This window comes from Perognathus longimembris, chromosome 9, assembly GCF_023159225.1.
Source record: "Perognathus longimembris pacificus isolate PPM17 chromosome 9, ASM2315922v1, whole genome shotgun sequence".
NCBI classification, from domain to species: Eukaryota; Metazoa; Chordata; class Mammalia; order Rodentia; family Heteromyidae; genus Perognathus; species Perognathus longimembris.
The window spans coordinates 48,910,406-48,932,211 of record NC_063169.1 but is presented as its reverse complement, the minus strand read 5'-3'; the positions used below and the strand labels follow the sequence as shown (position 1 = coordinate 48,932,211).

Here is a 21,806-nt window from a genome sequence, read left to right as displayed (position 1 = left end):
AGGGATCATACCATGGTGTGAATCTTGCTTTCTTCTGCTTAGGCTTCCTTAAAATACATGTTCAACAACTAATGGATATCTAGCTCAACACTCAATACTAACAGAGATTGCCATTGAACTTTCCAATAATCTCAGTCCTAAGAGAAAATCCCCTTGGCCTGCTCCTAAGGACAGGTTCAGAGGCAATAAAAAAGACACCTAAAAAATAGGGTCGTAACTATAGATTTAGCCCAATAATGAACTCACTTTACTAACCATCTTCTCCGTTACATGAGTCTCTTTTTCTTTTTTAATTCAGACATCTTTCCCCCTTTTCTTTCTCCTTGTCTCCCCCTGCCTCAAATCCCCCATTCTAGCAACTTCAGTCAAGTCCATCACAGCCCTTTCTTCATTTCAAGGACCACAGGAGTAAAGGAAAATCCAGGACAAAAAGGGATACAACTTCTGGGGACCTAGGACCAGTAGACACAAAGCCACTGTCTGGAACAGTTCAGGCCTCAGCATATATACCTGAAGCAAGTACGCCTAGGCTTTCCTTTAAAAATCAAACCCTCATGTTTGGTGCTGGTGGCTCACACCTGTAATCCTAGATACCCAGGAAGCTGAAATCTAAGGTTCATGGTTGCAAGCCAGCCCAGGCAGGAATGTCTGTGATACTTTTATCACCAATTAACCACAGACACTCACACACACACACACACACACACACACACACACATACACACACACACTCCCGCACACAGCGGCTCAAATGGTAGAGTACCAGCTTTGAGAACAAAAGCTCAGGGACAGAGCCCTGGCCCTGAGTTCAAGCCCCAAGACAGGCATAAATAAGGAAAAAATAAATAAATATCCAACCTCTGTCCCCTGCTAGGAATAGGATTGATTTGAGATAGCAGCTTATGACAGTTCTCCTTTTGCTTGACAAAATTAATAAACTTCTGCTTCATTTTCTCCAAAAACCTACTCTCATTATTTGTAAACTTCATGCTAATTAGCTGCTGAAATGATATAGAAGGCATATAGAGGCCAGAACCATTCTGTCCCATTCTTCTTTAATATTCTTTTGAAATTTCTATGGAGCACACAAATAGTGTATAAAGCAACTACTGCACACTGACTGTTATCTCTTTGGATCATGGTACAAGGTTATCTGGGCAATTTTCCCATTGTGATCAAGCACAAATTGAGTTCCAACCTTCGCAGATCAGTGGCAAGTACAGATATCTATGCCACTCAGCCTTCAATGCTTTCTTTGCTCCAAATCCCTAGTCTGAAATTGCAGTTAGAGCCATTCTACTGTCTTTATGCCTTAGATAAGTAATCATCTGTTTTGGGTGATGTGTGTTCACCTCATGCAAACTGGCTCAAGTGCTGCAGCAAATACAGAAGCAGTAGTTGGCTTGCAGGTTCGGAAGCAAAGCTGGCCATTGCTGGGGTTCTGCTGGAATATGATATATCATACTTGGGTCCATGTTTTCTGCAAGCAAGTCAGTGGCCAAATACCAACCATAGACTCCCTCTCTGCATGGGGTCATGGGGCTGCACCTCAGCCCCAGCACCTCTACCACCCCCCTACTACAGCAGGCACTGAGAGCTGGTAGTACCATGCTGGTAATACCTAGCTGGTATTACCATGCCTAGTGCCTGAAGCAACCACCTTCTGATCTTGATAATTTAAAAAAATGGATAAGTATCTATAGATATTTATATAACACAATGTAATGAATCCCATTTATTCATCTTCACAATTATCAGTTTATTGCATCTACATTTTACCCATTCTCCCACCTTTTAATTACCTTTGAGTAGATACACAAAGGAGTTGCCATTTAATAGAGCAGTTTACTAATACATCTTGATCAATGTCACCCCTCTCAACATTCTCATCCATCTCTTCCAGTCTAACCCTTTACTCACTTTTCTTAAAATCTGTAGGACATACATTGAATTTTTAGCTGCATTCTCCCCACCCCCTTCTCCTTTTCATTTGTCTACCCCTTTCATCTTGACCCCTCCCCACCCATTTCAAGGACCCACTTCCTTATGTTCATTTTGTTGAACTTTGGCTTTACCTTTCTAAGGAATCACACTATTTGAATTCTCCCTTGAATCTACTCTGTTAAACTCTCTTGAATCTACTGTTAATCGATTTGTATGCACTTGCATATCATCTAATGTATTTACTTACATGTTCATACATGAATTCTAGCTTCCACACATGAGGGAAAACCTGCGATCTTTGTGTCTCTGAGCCTGATTTACTTCATATATCATAATTTTTCCAGGGCTTTCCTTTTTTCCCTTTTTTTTTAAATGATGCAATATCATTCTTTCTAATGCAAGACTTAAATTCCATTTTGTATATATACCACATTTTCTTGATCCATTTATCCACTTATGGGCATCTGGGTTGATTCAATACCTTGGTTATGGTGAATAGTGCTGTGGTGAACATGTTTGTGCTGGGGGTTTTACTGTGTCTTGGTTTGGAATCTTTTGGATAAATGCCCAAGAGTGGAATTGCTAGACGATAGTATTCTATGTTTATTGTTTCTGAAGAACCTCCACACTGCTTTCCAGAGTGGCTCAACAAGTTTACATTCCCACCAGCAGAAGATTAGTGTTCCCTTTTGGTCACATCCATGCCCACATCTGCTATTGTTTGTGTTCTTGATAATGGGTATTCTAACTGTAATCTCAATGTTGTTTTAATTTGCATTTCTTTTGTGGCCAAAGATGTTGGAACATTTCTTCAAATGTCTGTTGCCATTTTTACTTATTTTGAAGCTTAATCATGCTTTACATTATTTTATTTACAAATATTTCACTATATGTCTTTCCCCAACATTTTGATTAGCATCAATTAGTTTTACAAGGAGGGCTCCTGTATATGTATATATATATATATATATATATATACGTATATACGTATATATATGTATATACATATGTATGCATGTATATATACGTATATACATATATACGTATATACGTATACATATGTATATACATATATATACGTATATACGTATATATATATATATATACATAAAATGTATCTTGGCCATGCTCATCTCTCCATCACTCTCCCTCCTTTTTCACAAATTGATCTCAATAAGCTTCATTGCTCCTTTATCCCGTGTGTGTGTGTGTGTGTGTGTGTGTGTGTGTGTGTGTGTGGTATTTTAATCATAATCACTCTTTTGTTTCTTGGTTTTTCTCTCTCTCTTTCTTTCTTTCCTCCCTCACTAGTAGCCACACACAGACAGAACGTGTTTCACATTTCTGTCATAGTTTTTAGGGTAGACTAACTGTTCAAAGGGGTTTCACTATAGTATACACACATGCATACATAAGTATACAGTCTTTATCAGGTCAAGACTGTTCATTTACTCTTATTTTCCCCAGTTCCACAAGAACACAAATGACAACAAATAGTGTCGAAGGTGTGGGGGGATATGACTTATACCCTGCTGGTAAGAATGTAAACTTATGCAACCACTATGGGAATCAGTGTGGTAGTTCCACAAAAAACTAAAACTGAAAATACATGTGATCCAATGATACCACTCTTGAGCATATATGCGAAGGAATATAAGTCTAGGCACAATATAGGCACTCGTAAAACCATAATTATTATTGCACTATTCATAAGATCCAGGCTATAGAAACATCCCAGATACCTTACATTTGATGAATGGATAAATTGTGGTACATATTCATATGGAGTATTAATTCAACCATAAAGGACAATAAAATTGTTATTTTCAGAGAAGTGGATGAAAATGGAGATCATCATGTTAAGTGAAGTAAGACAGGCTCAGAAGAACAGAAGTCACATGTTTTATATCTGGATGTTAGTCCTAAAAGTACACACAAAATTGTGTATGTATGTACATGTTTGTATGCATTTGTACATATGTGTGTATATATGTACATATATATAATCTTTGTAATTATGATGCTGTTTGAGAGGATTGAGGGTAGAGAGTATTAGAGGATATACAAGGGCAAAATACATTGCACCTGTGACTAAAGACAGCAAAAGAAAATTCACTGAAATCTATATATTTCTAAAGGGAAGAACATTAAACATATAGCATCATTATCAAACCTCTAAAAATTAATAATTGCTTAACATCGTTTAAAGTCCAGTAAGGTTAAAATAACTAAATTTCTCATTAATTTTGTAATGATTTTTAAAATTTGATCCAGTTTCTAATTATCTTTCTAAAGGAATAATAAAAATTTTGGCAGTAGCTAAATATCTAAATTGCTACATGCATTGAATTTCCTTAGAATGCAATGGTAATATTTGTTTCATAATAACATTATGTATTCAGTCCTTCAGACGGCATTCTAAATGCTTTTCTTTTAGTAATTCAATATGATTTTATTTCTAGTCTCAATTCTACCATTAGATAATTATATGTCCTTGGACCATTCACTCCCCCTATTCAAGTCTGTTTCAGATTCTTAAAAATAATGTGGTGAGGAAGAATTGATTTTTCAATATGCTTTTACTTTAAATATAAGCACGAGGTAGGACAACACAGGGTCAAGGAAAAGGCTGAAATCCTGTAATCTAGACTAGAATCTGCTCAGATGCAGACCACATGACTTGACTTGGGATGAACTAATCTTTGCTTCAGCTTTGGAATAAGTGATATGTAGTAATAATCAACTATGTGCATAGTGCTATATGTGCATAGTGGTGGGGTGCAGGATAAATTAAATGAGACAATTTGGGTGCAGTGATTTTTAAGTAACAGTCCCTCAGTATTTAGTAAATATAGTTAGACTATCAAGCAGAATAGGGCTAAAAGGAAGAAGCAGAGGTGAGGACCATATTATCTAAATATGGCCAATAGTCACATGTGGCTATCGAGTCCTTGAAACATGGTTAATCCAAATTGGGATGTGTTACAAGTAAAATGCACTCTGCATTTCTAAGATACAGTATGAAGAAATGACAAAATATCTCTAATTATTTTAATATTTTGTACATGTAAAAATCATAATATGTTAACATGCTAAATATTTTGGATTAAATACATGTCATTAAAATTAATGTTACCTTTAAATTTTTTATGAATGTAGCTACTGGAAAATTGTTAAATTAACTATGTAGTTTGTGTTTTATTTCAGAAAGCACTCTACTAGATCAATGATTACACTCCTAATCATTTGAATCTCATCTGGCTATTTCTACTATGCTTTCAGTCAAACAAGTCTGAACATCAGGAGGTGTAATCCATGTCCCTTTAACACACTTACTTTTCAATTCCTTTTTCTTAGTAGCTCACACATCTGTCCTCATTTCCAGTTCCCTTTCTGTCCTAGGTTATTGTAAACTCATTTAAGTTCTTTCTCTACCTAATGGCCCCTCCAATCTACACTGCTCCTTCAAGCTTTCCATCTCCCCATGGCCTTCAGAGACACTCAGACATCTTCAACAGGACACTAGATTCCTTTCACAATTGACCCCAACTTTTTGAACACTTTCTTACCTACCCTCTAGCTTAACTCCAATCATATCTTCACAAGTGCCTTTCTCCTGTACATAGCAATCTTCCCTCCCCAGTCCAGCTCATCACAAACAGCAAAATGGTTAAAAGTCGGACAGCAGACTTGTAGTGTTAGCTGTAAAATGTGTTGTAAAATTTGGAAAAAGTTAATAAACCTTTCTGATCCTCGTTTTCTTTTAAGGAATAAAATTGGCCCCAAAGAGTATTACCTGTTCCCTAATACACTCACATTCTCTGTCTCTGTCTCTCTGTCTCTGTCTCTCTGTCTGTCTGTCTGTCTGTCTGTCTGTCTCTCTCTCTCTCTCTCTCTCTCTCTCTCTCTCTCTCTCTCTCTCTCTCTCTCTCTCTCTCCCTCTCTCTCCCCCTCTCCCTCCCCCTCTCCTTCTCCCTTGACCTTCCTTGGGATTCTGAATACTTCTCAACCATAGTGCCAGTCTGTATTTAGTTGTCTGTTAACATTGATTCTTGCCTCTAGGTATGCGATTCTCAGAGTGCGATCAGAGGAACAGCAGGCTTAGTATTGAGTAGGAAATCATTAGAAATACAGATTCCTGTTTAAAAAAAAAAAGAGGAAAGAAAGAAATGCAGATTCTTGGAACTTATCTCAGATCTCTTGAATCAGAAACTCTGGGGCTAGGGCCCAGCAGTCTGCATTTTAACAGACCCTCAAGGTGAGTCTGATATTATACGTTTGAGAACAACTGCTAGACTAGGTTTCGATGGTCTCTATCACATCTGCTTCATGTTGCACTGCTGCTCAATTCAATGACTATGTCAAATGGAAAAAATGGTTGACTAAATCCTGGTGACAATCTGGGGTTCATAGAAGGATATTAAGTGAGAGGATGCCATGGTCTGATTCAGATAGCAAAAGGTAACTACTCACAGAAAGTATGCCTCGTTTTTCAAAGTATTCCTTATAAATTCATTGTAAAATATATTATTTCAATATTATACTTGTATGTAGTGCTTTATAACCTGCTGGAGGAAGTAGATGTTTCCATATATATGTATACAATCTGTTAACAAATATGATTCATAAAATTCATTGTTTATGATTCATAAAATAAAATTTGAATTTTCAAAATTAGTTCTAAAAATTTTTACATATTTAGTGTTTGTGGGTTTTCTACATAGCATAATTATTTTGATTATAACATTAAATTTTATAAGTATATTGCAAAGTTAAAAGATCAATGTTAATATAGAAATAGCAACAATATCATTTTGTTTGAGATTATATATTTGTATAGAGAATACATTATTCATCTTATTTTGGGTTGATGTGAAGTAGAGTAAGCACATAACAGTATTTCAAGTAGAAGCTATTACTGTACAAAGTTTTTTAAAAAGTAGTTGATATAAATATGTAGTGTTAAAATTAAAGCAAATTGCAGACATCTAATTTTTGATACATGAACCAAAAACATGCATTGAAGACAGTTTCGTCAACAAATGGTGCTGGGTAAATTCAGTATCCACATGTACAAAACAGAAACAAGATCCTTATTACTCACTTTGACAACAATTCTGAACAGGTCCAAATTTTCATTGTAATAGATGAAAGTTTGAAACTACTAAAAGAAAGCATTCAGAAAATATTTTAACATATAGGCATAAACATTGACTTTCTGGTCAGGACTATAGTAGCTCAAGGAAATAACAGCAAAAATGGACAAATGATATTACCTCAAATTAAAAGCTTTTACACAGCAAAGGAAGCAATTACCAAATTGAAGTGATAACCTACAAGATAGTAGAATATTTTTTGCCAACTATTCACCAGCTAGAATGAATATCCAAATATATAAAACAAATTCAAAATTAAATGTCAAAAAAACAAATAATGAATTAAAATGGACAAATGAATGGACAAAAGTTCTTAAAAGAAGCCCAAATGTCCAGGAATATATGAAAAAGTGTTCAACATCTTTAGCCATCAGAAAAATGCAAATCAAAACTACACTGAGATTTCATCTCACCCCTTTCAGAATGGTTATCACCAAGAAACAAAAAGAACAGATACAAATTCTGAATGAGGATTTGAGGCAAGAGTAATCTTCATACATTGTTGTTAGTAATGTAAATTAGTCCAGTCACTATGGAGATTAGTATATAGATTCTTCAAAAACCTAAAATTAGAAGTACCATATGATCTAGCTATAGCACTCCAGGGTGTTATAAAGGAATGTCTCCCTTTATATGTGGTTAAAGTGTGTTCAAAAGAATCAAAGGCAGCTTACAACAGACATACCTATATACCCAAAGTTATTTAGGCATGAGTTATAGATTAAGTGTTAGTGCTCATGAATGGTTGGATAGATTTTAAAAATATGCCATATATTCATATGTGTGTATATGTATGTGTAGACACATACAATGGAGCCCTATTCAGTTATAAACAAGAAAGTAAAATGGATGCAGCTGGAGAATACTACATTAAACAAATTAAGCCAGATATACAAAGACAAATATTTCATATTTTTCTCATATGCAAAGTCAAGGAGAGGAAAAAGTTGTGGAAACAGAAGAGGGACCATTCATTGAGAGGAATGGTATCGGGGACCTGAGAGGAGATACTGGAAAGGGGCATGGAGGTGAATATGGTCAAAGTATATTATATTTATATATGAAATTGTTGCAATGAGATTCATTATTTTATTCAGTGAATACCTGTTAAGCAAACAAAGAGTTAGTGTCGGGGCTGGGGATATAGCCTAGTGGCAAGAGTGCCTGCCTCGGATACACGAGGCCCTAGGTTCGATTCCCCAGCACCACATATACAGAAAACGGCCAGAAGCGGCGCTGTGGCTCAAGTGGCAGAGTGCTAGCCTTGAGCGGGAAGAAGCCAGGGACAGTGCTCAGGCCCTGAGTTCAAGGCCCAGGACTGGCCAAAAAAAAAAAAAAAAAAAAAGAGTTAGTGTCATCCACTATGGATCCACTTGACTGTGCAGGTCTCAGAGAGACAATTTAGTTTAATTAAGGTAAGAAAGGCTGGGCATTTTATGGAGAGGTTAGGAAATAAGCCATGAGAGATACAGGATAATGTGGACAGATAAAAATGAGGAGCAAGGGGAAGAGACTTAGTGGATAGTAGGAGGGGGAGCTTATAAACAGAGTAGGAGAGTTTGAAAATGTTGTGATGGCTGTGATAAGAGAAATTATGAAGGTCTCCAAATCTTGGAGTCCTGGTTTTCCATAGTCCTATAAGGTCTGACAGTTCACCCGTGAGTGAAGAGTCTAATGAAGTAAGCTTTAGGTAAATCAGTCCATTCAGAAACTGAATGTGACATGCTTTAATAACTTCCCTTTGCCTCTCATTGAGAGATCCTTCAGTACCCAGGACTTTTAGGAGATTTGGTGAAACTGATGAACTGGAAATTCATTCACAGAAAATGGATAATCCTAAGGAGTTAGGAAATTGAAAGGGAATACCAAAATTGAGAGACAAAGGGTAAAATAAGAGAAACAACAACAAAAGCAATACTTGCAAAACTGTTTGGTGTAAGTGAACTGAACACCTCAGGGGGGGAAAGGGGGAGGGGGGAGGTGGGTATGAGGGACAAGGTAACAAGCAGTACAAGAAATGTATCCAATGCCTAACGTATGAAACTGTAACCTGTCTGTACATCACTTTTATAATAAAAACTTAAAAAAATAGAATGTTGTGCATGTATACACAACAAATGGCATAGTGGCCAATGCTTTAAGTCCCAGAATTTATTAAAAAAGTAGTATTGCAAGTTTTGGAGCGGACTGGACTGCATAGCGAGACTCTATCTAAAAATGAAAGTGTTGGCACTTTTTTCTTATTGTTGTTCATGGTGCTTGAACTCTGGGCCTGGGCACTGTCCCTGAGATCTTCAGGTCAAGGCTAGCGCTCTACCATTTGAATCACAGCACCACTTCCTGTTTTCTGGTGGTTAATTGGAGATAATAGTCTCATGGGTTTTCCTGCACAGGCTGGCTTTGAACCACAATCCTTATATCTCAGCCTTCTGAGTAGCTAGGATTGCAGGCGTGAGCCACCAGCACGCAGCTAAGTATTGGAACTTTTAAAAATTGATTCACAACCTGAGATATATACACAATAGAATTTTATTCCTCCATCATGAAGAATAATACTTTGTCATTTTTAGGGAAATGGATAGACTAAGAAAAAATTATGTTAAGTGAAGTCAGGCTCAGAGAGACAAAGAATACATGATTTTTTTTGCATATGTGGAACTTGGATCAAAATTATAAACATATATGAAAATATATGCAGGGTCATACACACACACACATATATACACACAAACAAATTGAAGTATATACAGAACAGGATTCCAATCATGTACTCCTTTGAACAACTAACGTGCAATTTGAGAAAATGAATACCAGGAAGCTTAACTTTGTTTTGTTGCAATGAGGAAAGGCCAGACAAATGCAGAGAGGAAGGATTAGAGAATATAATCATAATATTCAATGTACATATGTGAAAATGGAGCCAAGGAACTTGTGGGAATGAGTGAGGTTAGGAGAGACAGGAGAGAACAATGAATGAGATGACATGGACCAAGACAGATTGTACTTCTAAACCAACATATTGAATTGAAATTACTTGGTACAACCATGGAAAGGCAACTTAAAATTAAAATTAAAAAAAGAATTGAAATGTGAACAAAATAAAGTGAAAATATCCCATAGGAAATAATGGCATTTTTGTTACACGCAAAAGAATGTATTTTAAAAGATGAACTATGAAGTTGAGCAAGCTTTGTTGCTTTCCTTTTTCCACCTGCAACATCTAATATACTTTGCTCATTTTTCTGTTAGTTTGCTCGCCACTTTTATTTGTATGAGTTTATATTTTGTACATGCCAAGCCTTTTGCTGAGATAATGTGTTTCAACTATTTTCTACCAACCTCTCACTTGGCATTTAAGCCTTTAATCCATTTGAAATTCATTGTGGTATCTTCTGTAAGACTGTAATCCAATAGGGTATTTTTCCATTTGGAGGGCAGATGATTTTTACAACACCTTTTGCTGAATAATCCATCTGGTCCCCATTAATCTGTGATGCCTTCTTGGTAAGACTCAGGTGTGAAGAACCCATTCTAGGATCTTCGATTGTTTTTTTTAGCCAATTGCTCTACAGATTCTTGAAAATAGATTTAATTATTGCATTATCATGTAGGGAGTTTTGTTTCAAAAATTTTTACCTGTTCTTGATGTTTTTATTATTACCACAGCTGAGATTTAGAATAATTTTGTCAAGGTAAAATATAAATCTTGGCATGTAGCAAATTCAATTTAAGGAATGAAGGACTAGTAATGTGGATTTCTGTACTACATTGATTCTGGATGCAAATGTAAGCTATGGCTGCCTCTTCTATCAGCAACGCTTTCCTTGTTCATGTTGAAATCCTTCCCATTGTTTGAGTCTTCAAGCCTGTGAGGCTTTTCAAGACTATTTAGTAGTAATTCATCATACCAACATGGTCCCAAGATCCATGTGAAAAAGCCCAGGCTCCTGGATCTCATGCCTGCCTTCTCCACAGGTTGTTCTGCAGAACCTTCTGGTATGTGTTATCCTGTTCTACACAATATACTATGCATCCCTATGCGTGTTCTGCCTGATACTCAAGTAAGTGGCACATTGTCTTCAAACATATTGTGAAAGGAGTTCATGTTTAATATTTGACATGTCTTTAGGGATTAGAAACTGCATACTTTTATGAAATGGTTAATTAATTAAAGTAAATATAACTTAATGTTCTATTTTTGAAAATAAAGTAACTATCATGGAGCGATAGTGGATAGAGCCAGGAAGAACTCTTCTTACCTTTGTGGAAGAAGGAATGGAAGTCTACTACTTCTGGAGCTGCTGTTCACTCAGAGGAACTTTGAATTAGAGGAGTGTTTACAGATAATGTGGATTTGAGTTAATACCTTCTGATAAGTATTAGAAGTAGTTTTGTACAGTAGATAGGAACACCTGCATTCTAGCCAGGTTCTGGCCCAGATTCTTAGTAACTTCCCAATTTATCTTAACCAAGCCATAAGAGCTTCTTTTATTGCAATGTCTTCATTTGTCCAATATAACTAAATAATAATCCAAAAGATATTATGATGATAAAGCCAAAATAGCCTACGTGCTTTTAATGGTATCATTTCTATGGAAGTGTGGGGCCACTGTTTTGTAGGTGATTTTCTTTTTTATTTGGACAGTCTTGGGCCTTGGACTCAGGGCCTGAGCACTGTCCCTGGCTTCTTTTTGCTCAAGGATAACACTCTGCCACTTGAGCCACAGTGCCACTTCTCGCTGTATTCTATATATGTGGTGCTGGGGAATCGAACCCAGGGCTTCATGTATACGCGACAAGCACTCTTGACACTAGGCCATATTCCCAGCTTTTGTCTTGCTATGGTTCAAATTTTTCTCTACAAATTTACATTGCCAACAAAACTGCTTTGAATTAAACTATGTATATGTACAACAAATTGAAAGTTTCTGTAATTTTATCTCATGCACAAGCCAAGAATTCCATTTTAATTTTCAAATTAACAACAAAAGTAATTGTAGTGACTTTTGTAATGGAAAGAATGTCATTCAACATGCTTACAGGCAAATCCACAGAGGAATCGTGTAGTTCTCACCACAGTCTCAGCTTACTCCTGGGGCTGGAGATGCTAAGACCATACCTGGAGTAGGAACTTGTCAAGATTCAGGGCCCTCTGAACATGGGAGTTCAAGAGTTTATAATTAACCTGACCCAACAGTTTAGATTTTTATATAATTGGACCTTAAAGCTCCAGCTGGCAGCTAAATGGTTGACCAGATACACAACTGCAAACCTGGGCACAGCAGAAAGTTTAGGTATATGCTTTTTAAATTCAGCTATTAGAACCAGAAGGAATCTCACAGATTTATCTATTGAACCCAGAGAGGCTAAGTGTTGCTCAAGTTGACCATTACGATACCACCAGGATTAGAACCCGGGTCTTCGTGCCTCTAATCCCTTTCTTTTCCTGTAGTTAAAGTTCTCCCACATTTAGAAGGAACTATTAAGATGACATCTGACATATCAAATGAATTGAAGTCCATACCGTGGAGCTAGCGGAGTCAATTGTCAAGGAAGAAAATGTGGACAAGATGTTATGTGGTGGCTATCCAAGTCGGTCAGTTTTCAAATGTGCCCATCATGGGTAAATTTGGTGGCTTATGTGAAACCCTATGATGTGCACAGTTATAAACTCTCCTTCAATATAAATAATTTTCTTTTTTCCCCCTTATAATTAATAATTTTCATTTGTTAAATCTCAGGGTCTATGACTTGGACATCCTGGCCCCGTTTGATTTCAAAATGAATCCTTCATGGCTTAACACAAATTATAAAGGTAATGATTATTCATTTTTAATCCTTGTCAATAAGGAACTAAGTGCCTCCAAAAGTCAAAACTTCTTTAAAAAAAAAACTGTTGGAAGATCGGGCTTTCTAGACTTTCCCAACTTCAAAAATTATTCAGGAAAAGAGTTATAAAGTTTTGAAGAGGCTATTCTGAGCAATGTAGCAGGGTAACATAAGAAGGGAAAAGGTAAATAGAACTGTTATGTGAACTTTTATCTTAAGATATTGTAGGTGGATGTGTGTGTGTGTGTGTGTGTGTGTGTGTTTTGTTTTTTTTTTTTTTTTTTTTTTTGGCCAGTCGTGGGCCTTGGACTCAGGGCCTGAGCACTGTCCCTGGCTTCTTCCCGCTCAAGGCTAGCACTCTGCCACTTGAGCCACAGCGCCGCTTCTGGCCGTTTTCTGTATATGTGGTGCTGGGGAATCAAACCTAGGGCCTCGTGTATCCGAGGCAGGCACTCTTGCCACTAGGCTATATCCCCAGCCCCGTGTGTGTGTGTTTTAAAGCACAATGAACTGATGTAGAAAAGTGGGAGATACAAAATAGAAAATAAAGACAGTGGAGGAGTCTGTAGCATGTACTTTCATTTTTGAAGAATAAAATGTATGGAGTCAGTGATAAGTAGAAAATTATGCAACAAACTGTTATCTCCCAACAAGGATGACAGGAAACTTTCATTTTCTACTGCATGCATACATTTCTTTTTTGCCCATTTTTCTTCTTTGTTGCAGTGTAAATGTTCTATAGCATAGTAGTCCATCAAAGATGGACCATAATTAATTGAATGCTTCAGAACAAGTTATAGAGAGGATCTGAAATGTCTTCAACACACACGAAAATGATGTGTGTGAAGGGATAGATAAGCCACTTACCCTGAGCTGATCACTGCAATTTAAATCCTAGAACTGTCACATGATATTAGAAAAGTTTAGCTCCTATGTGTCAATTAGGAAATAAAATTTTATGAAAAAATTAACTGCAGAGAAACAACAGTAAAAAAGAATATACTTAACAAAATTTCTTTCTTTTAAATTTAATGAATACATTGTTTATTCATAAACCATATCTATGGTAATAAAAGCATCTATTTTGGTTTGACTATATGTCAAACATAGTTATTTCCAGAGTGTTTGTGACTTTGCATCATTTTCAGAAAAGTAAAATTTTAATGTCATCTTTCACTGTAAAATAAAATGCATTATTGACACCTTGGAAATATCTGTAAGTAGAAAAAAGTGAAGAAAATAATAATGGATTCATTTTCTACATGTAATTATTCTTAATCATCTGTAAATGTTCTCCCTAATTAAAAATATGCTGTCAATTCTTTGACAATTAAAATTCACTAGAAGTACATAGAGCAATCATTGTGGGGGGAGGTATGAAAATATTCAAAATTGCCCAAGGCCAAAGAAACTAAATTTTAAATATGATTTGTATAAGAACCATGGCCGGGGCTGGGGATATAGCCTAGTGGCAAGAGTGCCTGCCTCGGATACACGAGGCCCTAGGTTCGATTCCCCAGCACCACATATACAGAAAACGGCCAGAAGCAGCGCTGTGGCTCAAGTGGCAGAGTGCTAGCCTTGAGCGGGAAGAAGCCAGGGACAGTGCTCAGGCCCTGAGTCCAAGGCCCAGGACTGGCCAAGAAAAAAAAAAAAAAGAACCATGGCCACCTGGAGTTACTAAATTCAAATAAAAAAACTTTAAAACATCCTTCTCAAGTACATGACCTCTGTGGTGCCCTTATTTATTCAATTTTCACCGATTACCGAAAGGAGTTGAAATAGAGCTAATGTTTTGTCCTAACTTTCTCCTCTTCATGTATTTCCCTATTGGAAAATAAATTAGCTTGTTTTGTTTTGTTTGTTTTGTTTTGTTTTTTGTTTTTAACTAAGACACCCCAGAAATGATAACGAAATAGTCACAATGAAAAGAGTGAAGAATGGACCATATATGTGTGTTAATTTAAAAAAGAGATTTAAAACCCAACTGCTTTTATTTAAGTCAGTTTTGGGGCCAGTCAATAAAGATAGGACAACATAGATTTATTCAAGGAGGTTGTGGATACAGGGCGGAGATTAGAGATGATCTCACGATGTCCATCTCAGTTTACATTTTGTTACAGAATAAGAACCTTTTCACAAAGGTATCAATAAACCTTCAATCTATTAAATCTTGAATTTGGGGTTTTAGGGGATAAATACTATCACTCTTCAAAGTTGTTGCTTTGAGCATCTAGACTTGTTTAATTTTGAACATAAAATGTAAGAATAATATTGGAGCCTGGGCCCCGGATATAGGGTCAAATTCCTGGTCTGTTTTAATAAATCTGTTACTCAAGACATAAGTTTTAAAAGCGACACTGGAAAATATATATTGGGTGAAACCACTTTAATTACTAATACCTTTCTTATGTATGACACAGGGAATCATTTACCAATTCCTTTCATTTTAAACTAAAATCCTTCCAACAATTTTTTGAAATAGATAAGACAGTGTCCCATTTCCAGTTTAAGTAGAAGGGGACAGATTGATCCACACGTCAAAATCCTACTCAAGGTCTTAAAACTCTCAAGCTTTGAAAGCAAGAATAGAATGCTGGTATTCTGATCTGAGATTATGTACAATTTCCTCTAAATGGTGCTTTCTTCTTCCCTATCAAAAATGGAGCTTAACAGAAAAGGAAATTAAGGAAACAATTCCATTTACAGTAGCCAAAAAAATAAATAAATAAAGTACCTAGGGATCAACTTAACCAAGGACGTGACAGACCTATTTAATGAGAACTATAAAAATCTAATAAGGGAAATCAAAGAAGACACAAGGAGATGGAAAGACCTCCCATGCTCATGGGTAGGCAGAATCAATGTAGTGAAAATGGCCATATTGCCCAAATTGTTATACAAATTCAATGTAATCCCTATCAAAATCCCAGTCACATTCTTCACTGAAATAGAGAAAGCAATCCATAAATTCATATGAAACAGCAAAATACCTAGAATAGCCAAAGCAATTCTGGGCAAAAAAAGCAGTGCAGGAGGTATCACAATACGAGACTTCAAGCTCTACTATAGAGCCATCATAACAAAAACAGCCTGGTATTGGTATAAAAACAGATCGGAAGACCAATGGATTAGAATTGAAGATCCAGAAATAAAACCGCACTCTTACAATCAGCTGATATTTGACAAAGGAGCTAAAGATATACAATGGAATAAACATAGCCTCTTCAACTACTGGTGCTGGGAGAACTGGGCAGCCATATGCAGAAAACTCAAAGTAGACCCAAGCCTATCACCAGGCACCAAGATCAACTCAAAATGGATCAAGGACCTCAATATCAGACCTGAATCCTTGAAATTACTGAAGGACAGAGTAGGAAAGATGCTAGAACTTATAGGCACAGGAAGGAACTTCTTGAATAGAGTCCCAGGGGCACAACAAATAGGGGAGAGACTCGACAAATGGGACTACTACAAATTAAAAAGTTTCTGCACAGCTAACGACATAGCCACCAAACTAGAAAGACAGCCAACCATATGGGAAAGGATCTTTACCACAGCAACAGACAAAGGCCTAATATCCGTCATCTACAGAGAACTCAAAAAACTAAGCCCCTCCAAGCCCAGTAAACCAATTAGGAAATGGGCAAAGGAGCTAAAGAGAGACTTCACAAGAGAAGAGATAATAATGGCAAAGAAACATATGAGGAAATGTTCAACATCCCTGGTAGTAAAGGAAATGCAAATAAAAACAACCCTGAGATACCACCTCACTCTGAACTCAGGCAACAACAAATGCTGGAGGGGGTGCAGGGAAAGAGGAACCCTTCTCCATTGTTGGTGGGAGTGCAAATTAGTACAACCACTTTGGAGAACAGTATGGAGGTTTCTCAAAAAGCTCAATATAGACCTACCCTATGACCCAGCCATTCCACTTCTAGGCATCTGTCCTGAACAGCAGGTCCCAAGATATAAAAAAGACATGTGTACTTCCATGTTTATTGCTGCACAATTCACAATAGCTGAAATATGGAATCAACCCAGATGCCCCTCCACAGATGAATGGATCCAAAAAATATGGTACCTATACACAATGGAATACTACATAGCGATTAGGAATGGTGAAATATTGTTATTCGCAGGGAAATGGTCAGAACTTGAACAAATAATTTTGAGCGAGACAAGCCTAGAACACAGAAAACAAAGGGGCATGATCTCCCTGATATATGACCGTTAAGATGGGGTGATGGAGAGACAGTAGAGACCAGGTCTGTGAAACCAAAAACCTCTTGTCAAATGGTATTTCCCACAGGTTTGGGTCAGCGACCCTACATTATGTAACTAAAACCAAACAACTACTCAACATAAAAGGTCAAAAATTGACCTGTCAGTGGATCACAATAGCTCAAAAGCTATGTACGTACATTCATATAAGACTATTGTCGACATACTGTCTATTGAAGACATTACATTTAAAGACCTAGGCGAATTTTCTTTGGCGTAGGCCACGTGGCTACTGTATATGTTCTTGGTACATTGTGTATTGTATATATGTCTACCTGACCTAGGGAAGGGAAAGAAAAACACGGTGTAAGATAGCACAAGCAATGTACATACTGCCCTACTATGTAACTGTACCCCTTTTGCATAACACCTTGTCAAAAACTTTTTGGTTTAATAAATAAATAAATTTAAAAAATAAAATAAAATATGGAGCTTAAACATTTCATAATAACATATGCAGTAAACCTCATTCAGAACTGAAGTCATATTTCCAAGCAGTTGAACTTTAACCTCCAAAATCTCTAAATGCTGGTAAAAGAAGCATCTGCATGTTCTTAGAAGAAGGAGAAAATGTGTGAACAGGAAAGCCATATCCTTGATTTTGGGATGTAGAATATACTTACCCAATCCACACTGGCCAAAGGAATTTCCCTGCAATTGAAAAGTTATGAATTATTCATTCAACTTTAGAAACCTTGAAGAAGAACAAGCATGATACCTTTCAAAAGACGGGTGCTTGGGACTTGTTTGTTTTATGCCTTGTTCACTAAGCAATCACTAGCTTGCTGGCTAATAAATTACTTCTGTACAATAGGAAATAAGATGATTATTTTATTTCTTGCTTTGAAAAATATAGTGCTTACCTGCCCAGGTTATTGATTTCTGAGTTATATGGACATACGAAATCAGTGGCAAGGTTATAAAAAGAAACAAAGAGTTTTTTAAAATAAAAAAAATGGCATTATTTACAAAGGGACTTTGGTGGTATATCATATATATATATATATATATATATATATATGTCACCCTAAAATTTGATGAATCTCTCCTTTGAAACTACTATAATCTTAAGGAACTTTGTAGAAGGCAAGAGGCAAACCATTGACCCTTCACATGTTTAGGGCTCCTAGAGATTTGTGATCCTGACCTGTAAATAACTATCTTTATATGTGTTCAGGGAAACTATTCTATGACAACCATTGAATTTAGAAGCGTTTCCATCCAGACCTGCCATTTATGAGGCTCTATTTTATCCATGGTGATAAATTATGTTTCCCAGATGACTATCTGAACATACCAAATTATTACAAAATACAGAGGAACTCATTTCCAAGTTAGTTGCTTCTGGGTACCAAAGAACTGCTACAGGTCAATAAAACTTTTACTTTGAGTTTTCAGAAATAAAAACTCATAACTGAATCCTTTCATTAATTTTATTACTTTTTTAATGCCTCTTAAAATGAGATTTGTAATCCAATAGCATATTTGTATGCACATTATATTCTAATATTTATTTTTACTTTTGCCTTCACAAATACCAAGTACAAAGAATATGAAACAGAAAATGTGCATTGTTTTTTTTTTACCTGTAAATCTAAGAAAGACCAAAAAATAAATAAAATATGTTAGAAGTTCTTACCTGTTTTTGAGGATTAGGTAGGCAATGCTTGTTCTGACTAGCAGATTCTGAGGTGATGGATAAAGAAATGCCCATGCTTTCAATAATTCTTTATTTCACTTACATCGTAAGGAATGAGTCTAACAGAGATTACTAACCCTAAGATATTGCCTCAACTCCATGCTTGTAGAGGCTCAGATTGTCCCCTGTCTTTCTTAAGAGAGTGACATATACAAAAGGGGACATTTTAGGAAGGATAAGAAATCAGGAAGTACTAAGGTAAGCAGTTTTGGTAACACACCCAGGACACCTGGAATCACAGAGGTAAATACAAATAGAATCCTTCTGTCTTTTCACAGGATTGCTGCAGGTCACAAAGTCTTAATCCTTTATCTTTGCTTACACATAGGATAAACAGCTACACTACCAAGATTTTCCCCTGGCATCATCCAAAAATCCAAGCCCACTAGTCAAACCTCCTGAAGCCAGCCAATCACAGTTCTACAGGGTTTCCACCATGGGACATTAAAAAAAAAAAGTCTTCGGGCTGGGAACGTGGCTTAGTAGTGGAGTGCTTGCCTAGCATGCACGAAGCCCTGGGTTCCATTCCTCAGTACCACATACACAGAAAAAGCTGGAAGTAGCTCTGTGGCTCAAGTGGTAGAGTGCTAGCCTTGAACACAACAAAGCTCAGGGACAGTGCCTGGGCCCTGAGCTCAAGCCCTAAGACTGGCAAAAAAAAAAAAAAGTCTTACCAAAACTTCTTTGCAGTGAAAGTGTTCATACTCTGATTGTCAGTTCTATTTCAAATTATTAATTGCTCTAATCTTGGATGCTAATCTTCTTTCTTTTATTGGTAGTTCTTTTGATCTCCACAGAGCTTATATACTTTGTTTGTGGATTGCTTTTTGTTCTGGTTGTTCAAGAATGGCTTTGGGATTATGCTATTTCAGTGACAATTGTCCATGTTGCTGTCACATCCACTGGTAAGTCTAAGAACACGGGAAGCGAATAAAATGTTTTATATCTGATGCTGTATCTAAACACTTCCTAGGAGTTAAACTTTGCTTACTTCATGGAGAAATTTTGGCAGCACCCTCTTCCACTTTGGGGACACACTAAAATGTCTAAGTGGATAAGTGGCTCTTATTTCTTTTCACATTCAATTTGCCTTCTACAAAAGTATTCCCTGAAACAGAAAATGACAAAAGACTAGGAACCAAGGCTCAAGGAAACCTAGAGTATTTTAGGACTGTCAATTTCCCAACAATGGTTCTCTTACTAAGAATAACAGTTTGGCGATATTTTCCTTTCTACTACAGATGTTTGGATTCAAGAAAAAGCATTCACATTTCAGTTGTAACTTTTACTGTGAGTGCAGCCTTACACATCTCTGATATCAGTCTCCTTCTCTAAAAAAAAAAAAGAGGGAGAATTAGTGATATGTAAATGACATCGTGAAAAACTGCCTGAAACAGCTTTTAGGAAATGGCAATTACTTAGAAGATGACTTATTTTTGGTTACTGTGGGGCTTGAACTCATGGCCTGGGTGCTGGTCCCTGAGCCTCTTGAGTAGAACTCTACCACTTGAGCCACAGTACTACTTCTGGTTTTTGAGTGGTTAATTGGAGATGAACTCTCATAGACTTTTCTGCCAGGGTGGCTTTGAACCGCAATCCTCTTATCTTAACCTCTGGAGTAGCTAGTATTAGAGGTATGAGCCACCAGTGTCCAGCTTAGGAGATGACATTTTTATCCATCCATTCAAAATTTCCTTTTTCACTCTTACGTTTTCTCCTTCAATATCCTCGATTATTGTTTCAAAAGCATACTAGTCAAAGTATTTTCATGGTTATTATTAAATTATTGAATTTTAATGGTTATTATTACTTATTACAAGTTTAAGTCATTTTTAGATTGTAGTGTTCTGAACTATTGAGAGTGTAAGCTGGCTCCATCTTAAGAGCACAGTTTCCCGAAAAACTGCTACTTCCCAATATATTGACCCTCTATCATGAATTTTATTGAGCAGATACCCTCTGTCACTAACTCACAGAATCTTAAGCCTTCATTTCCCCCATATCAATTTCTCTATTTTACTTTAGGGTGCCAAGATGTCCTGCAAGATAAACAGGATATTTGTAAAAAGATTTGGTGAAATATGGTAGCAAATCCTCAAGGCTGAGATAAGATATAAGCTCTGGACACAGAGACATTACTAGCTGATTGTTTAACATGTAACAAGTAGAAATTGCTTGCCAATGGATTGCTTGATAGAACAGACTTCTAAGGGAAGAAGTTGAGCATTCTAGAGGGAGCCATGGTTGGAGGATTCACAATGGCCTTAGAGCCAACACTGCTGCACATCCCATCCAATCATCCTGGTAAACTGACGTCATTACACAGAGAGTAGTTCCGCATATTTGACTTTATACAAGGACTCTTTAGGCATAGCTAAAATACAAATGTGAGGCTATCTAGGTTCATGAATATGGATGACATTTTTTCATTATGTGGATATGATTTGGCCAAAGAGAAATGAGTATTTCCTCATAAGTGATAAAGAAAACATAAGCTCTGAAAATAAACAATATTGTTTGTTTTTCTGTTGCAGTGATGTTGGAATTCCCGTTGACATCACATTGGTGGGCTGCTTTAGGTATAGTTATAATTTCTGTTCTCTGCTGCAGATGATGATGATGATGATGATGATGATGATGATGATGATGATGATGATAAAGAACAACAACCAAGCTGGCTAGGTTTTGAAAACAGTACAATATGGGGAAACCACACCTGCAATGTTCAGAAAAACCTCATACAATAAAGTACATAAATAAAGTGTCACAGACCTTTCCTCCCTATCAATACCAACAGGTCTAGAACACAGTGGAAACTCTCATGCACTTAGAGCATGAGAACCTTAGTAAAATGTCATCAGTCTTGGTAAGGCTCAGTTCATGCTGGCATTGTC

General features: G+C 36.6%; 1 protein-coding gene across 1 annotated transcript in view; it reads left to right on the top strand.

Annotated features, from left to right (window-relative positions):
- The window catches only part of Tmem244 (transmembrane protein 244), a 33,122-nt gene extending 11,588 nt beyond the window's left edge, over positions 1-21,534 (top strand). Inside the window, exons 2-5 of the mRNA XM_048354674.1 lie at positions 11,076-11,161; positions 12,842-12,915; positions 19,692-19,817; positions 21,447-21,534. Coding sequence (XP_048210631.1) covers positions 11,076-11,161; positions 12,842-12,915; positions 19,692-19,817; positions 21,447-21,526 — 366 coding nt within the window. The 3' untranslated portion in view covers positions 21,527-21,534. The remainder of the gene's footprint in view (positions 1-11,075; positions 11,162-12,841; positions 12,916-19,691; positions 19,818-21,446) is intronic.
- The last annotated feature ends 272 nt before the right edge of the window (positions 21,535-21,806 follow it).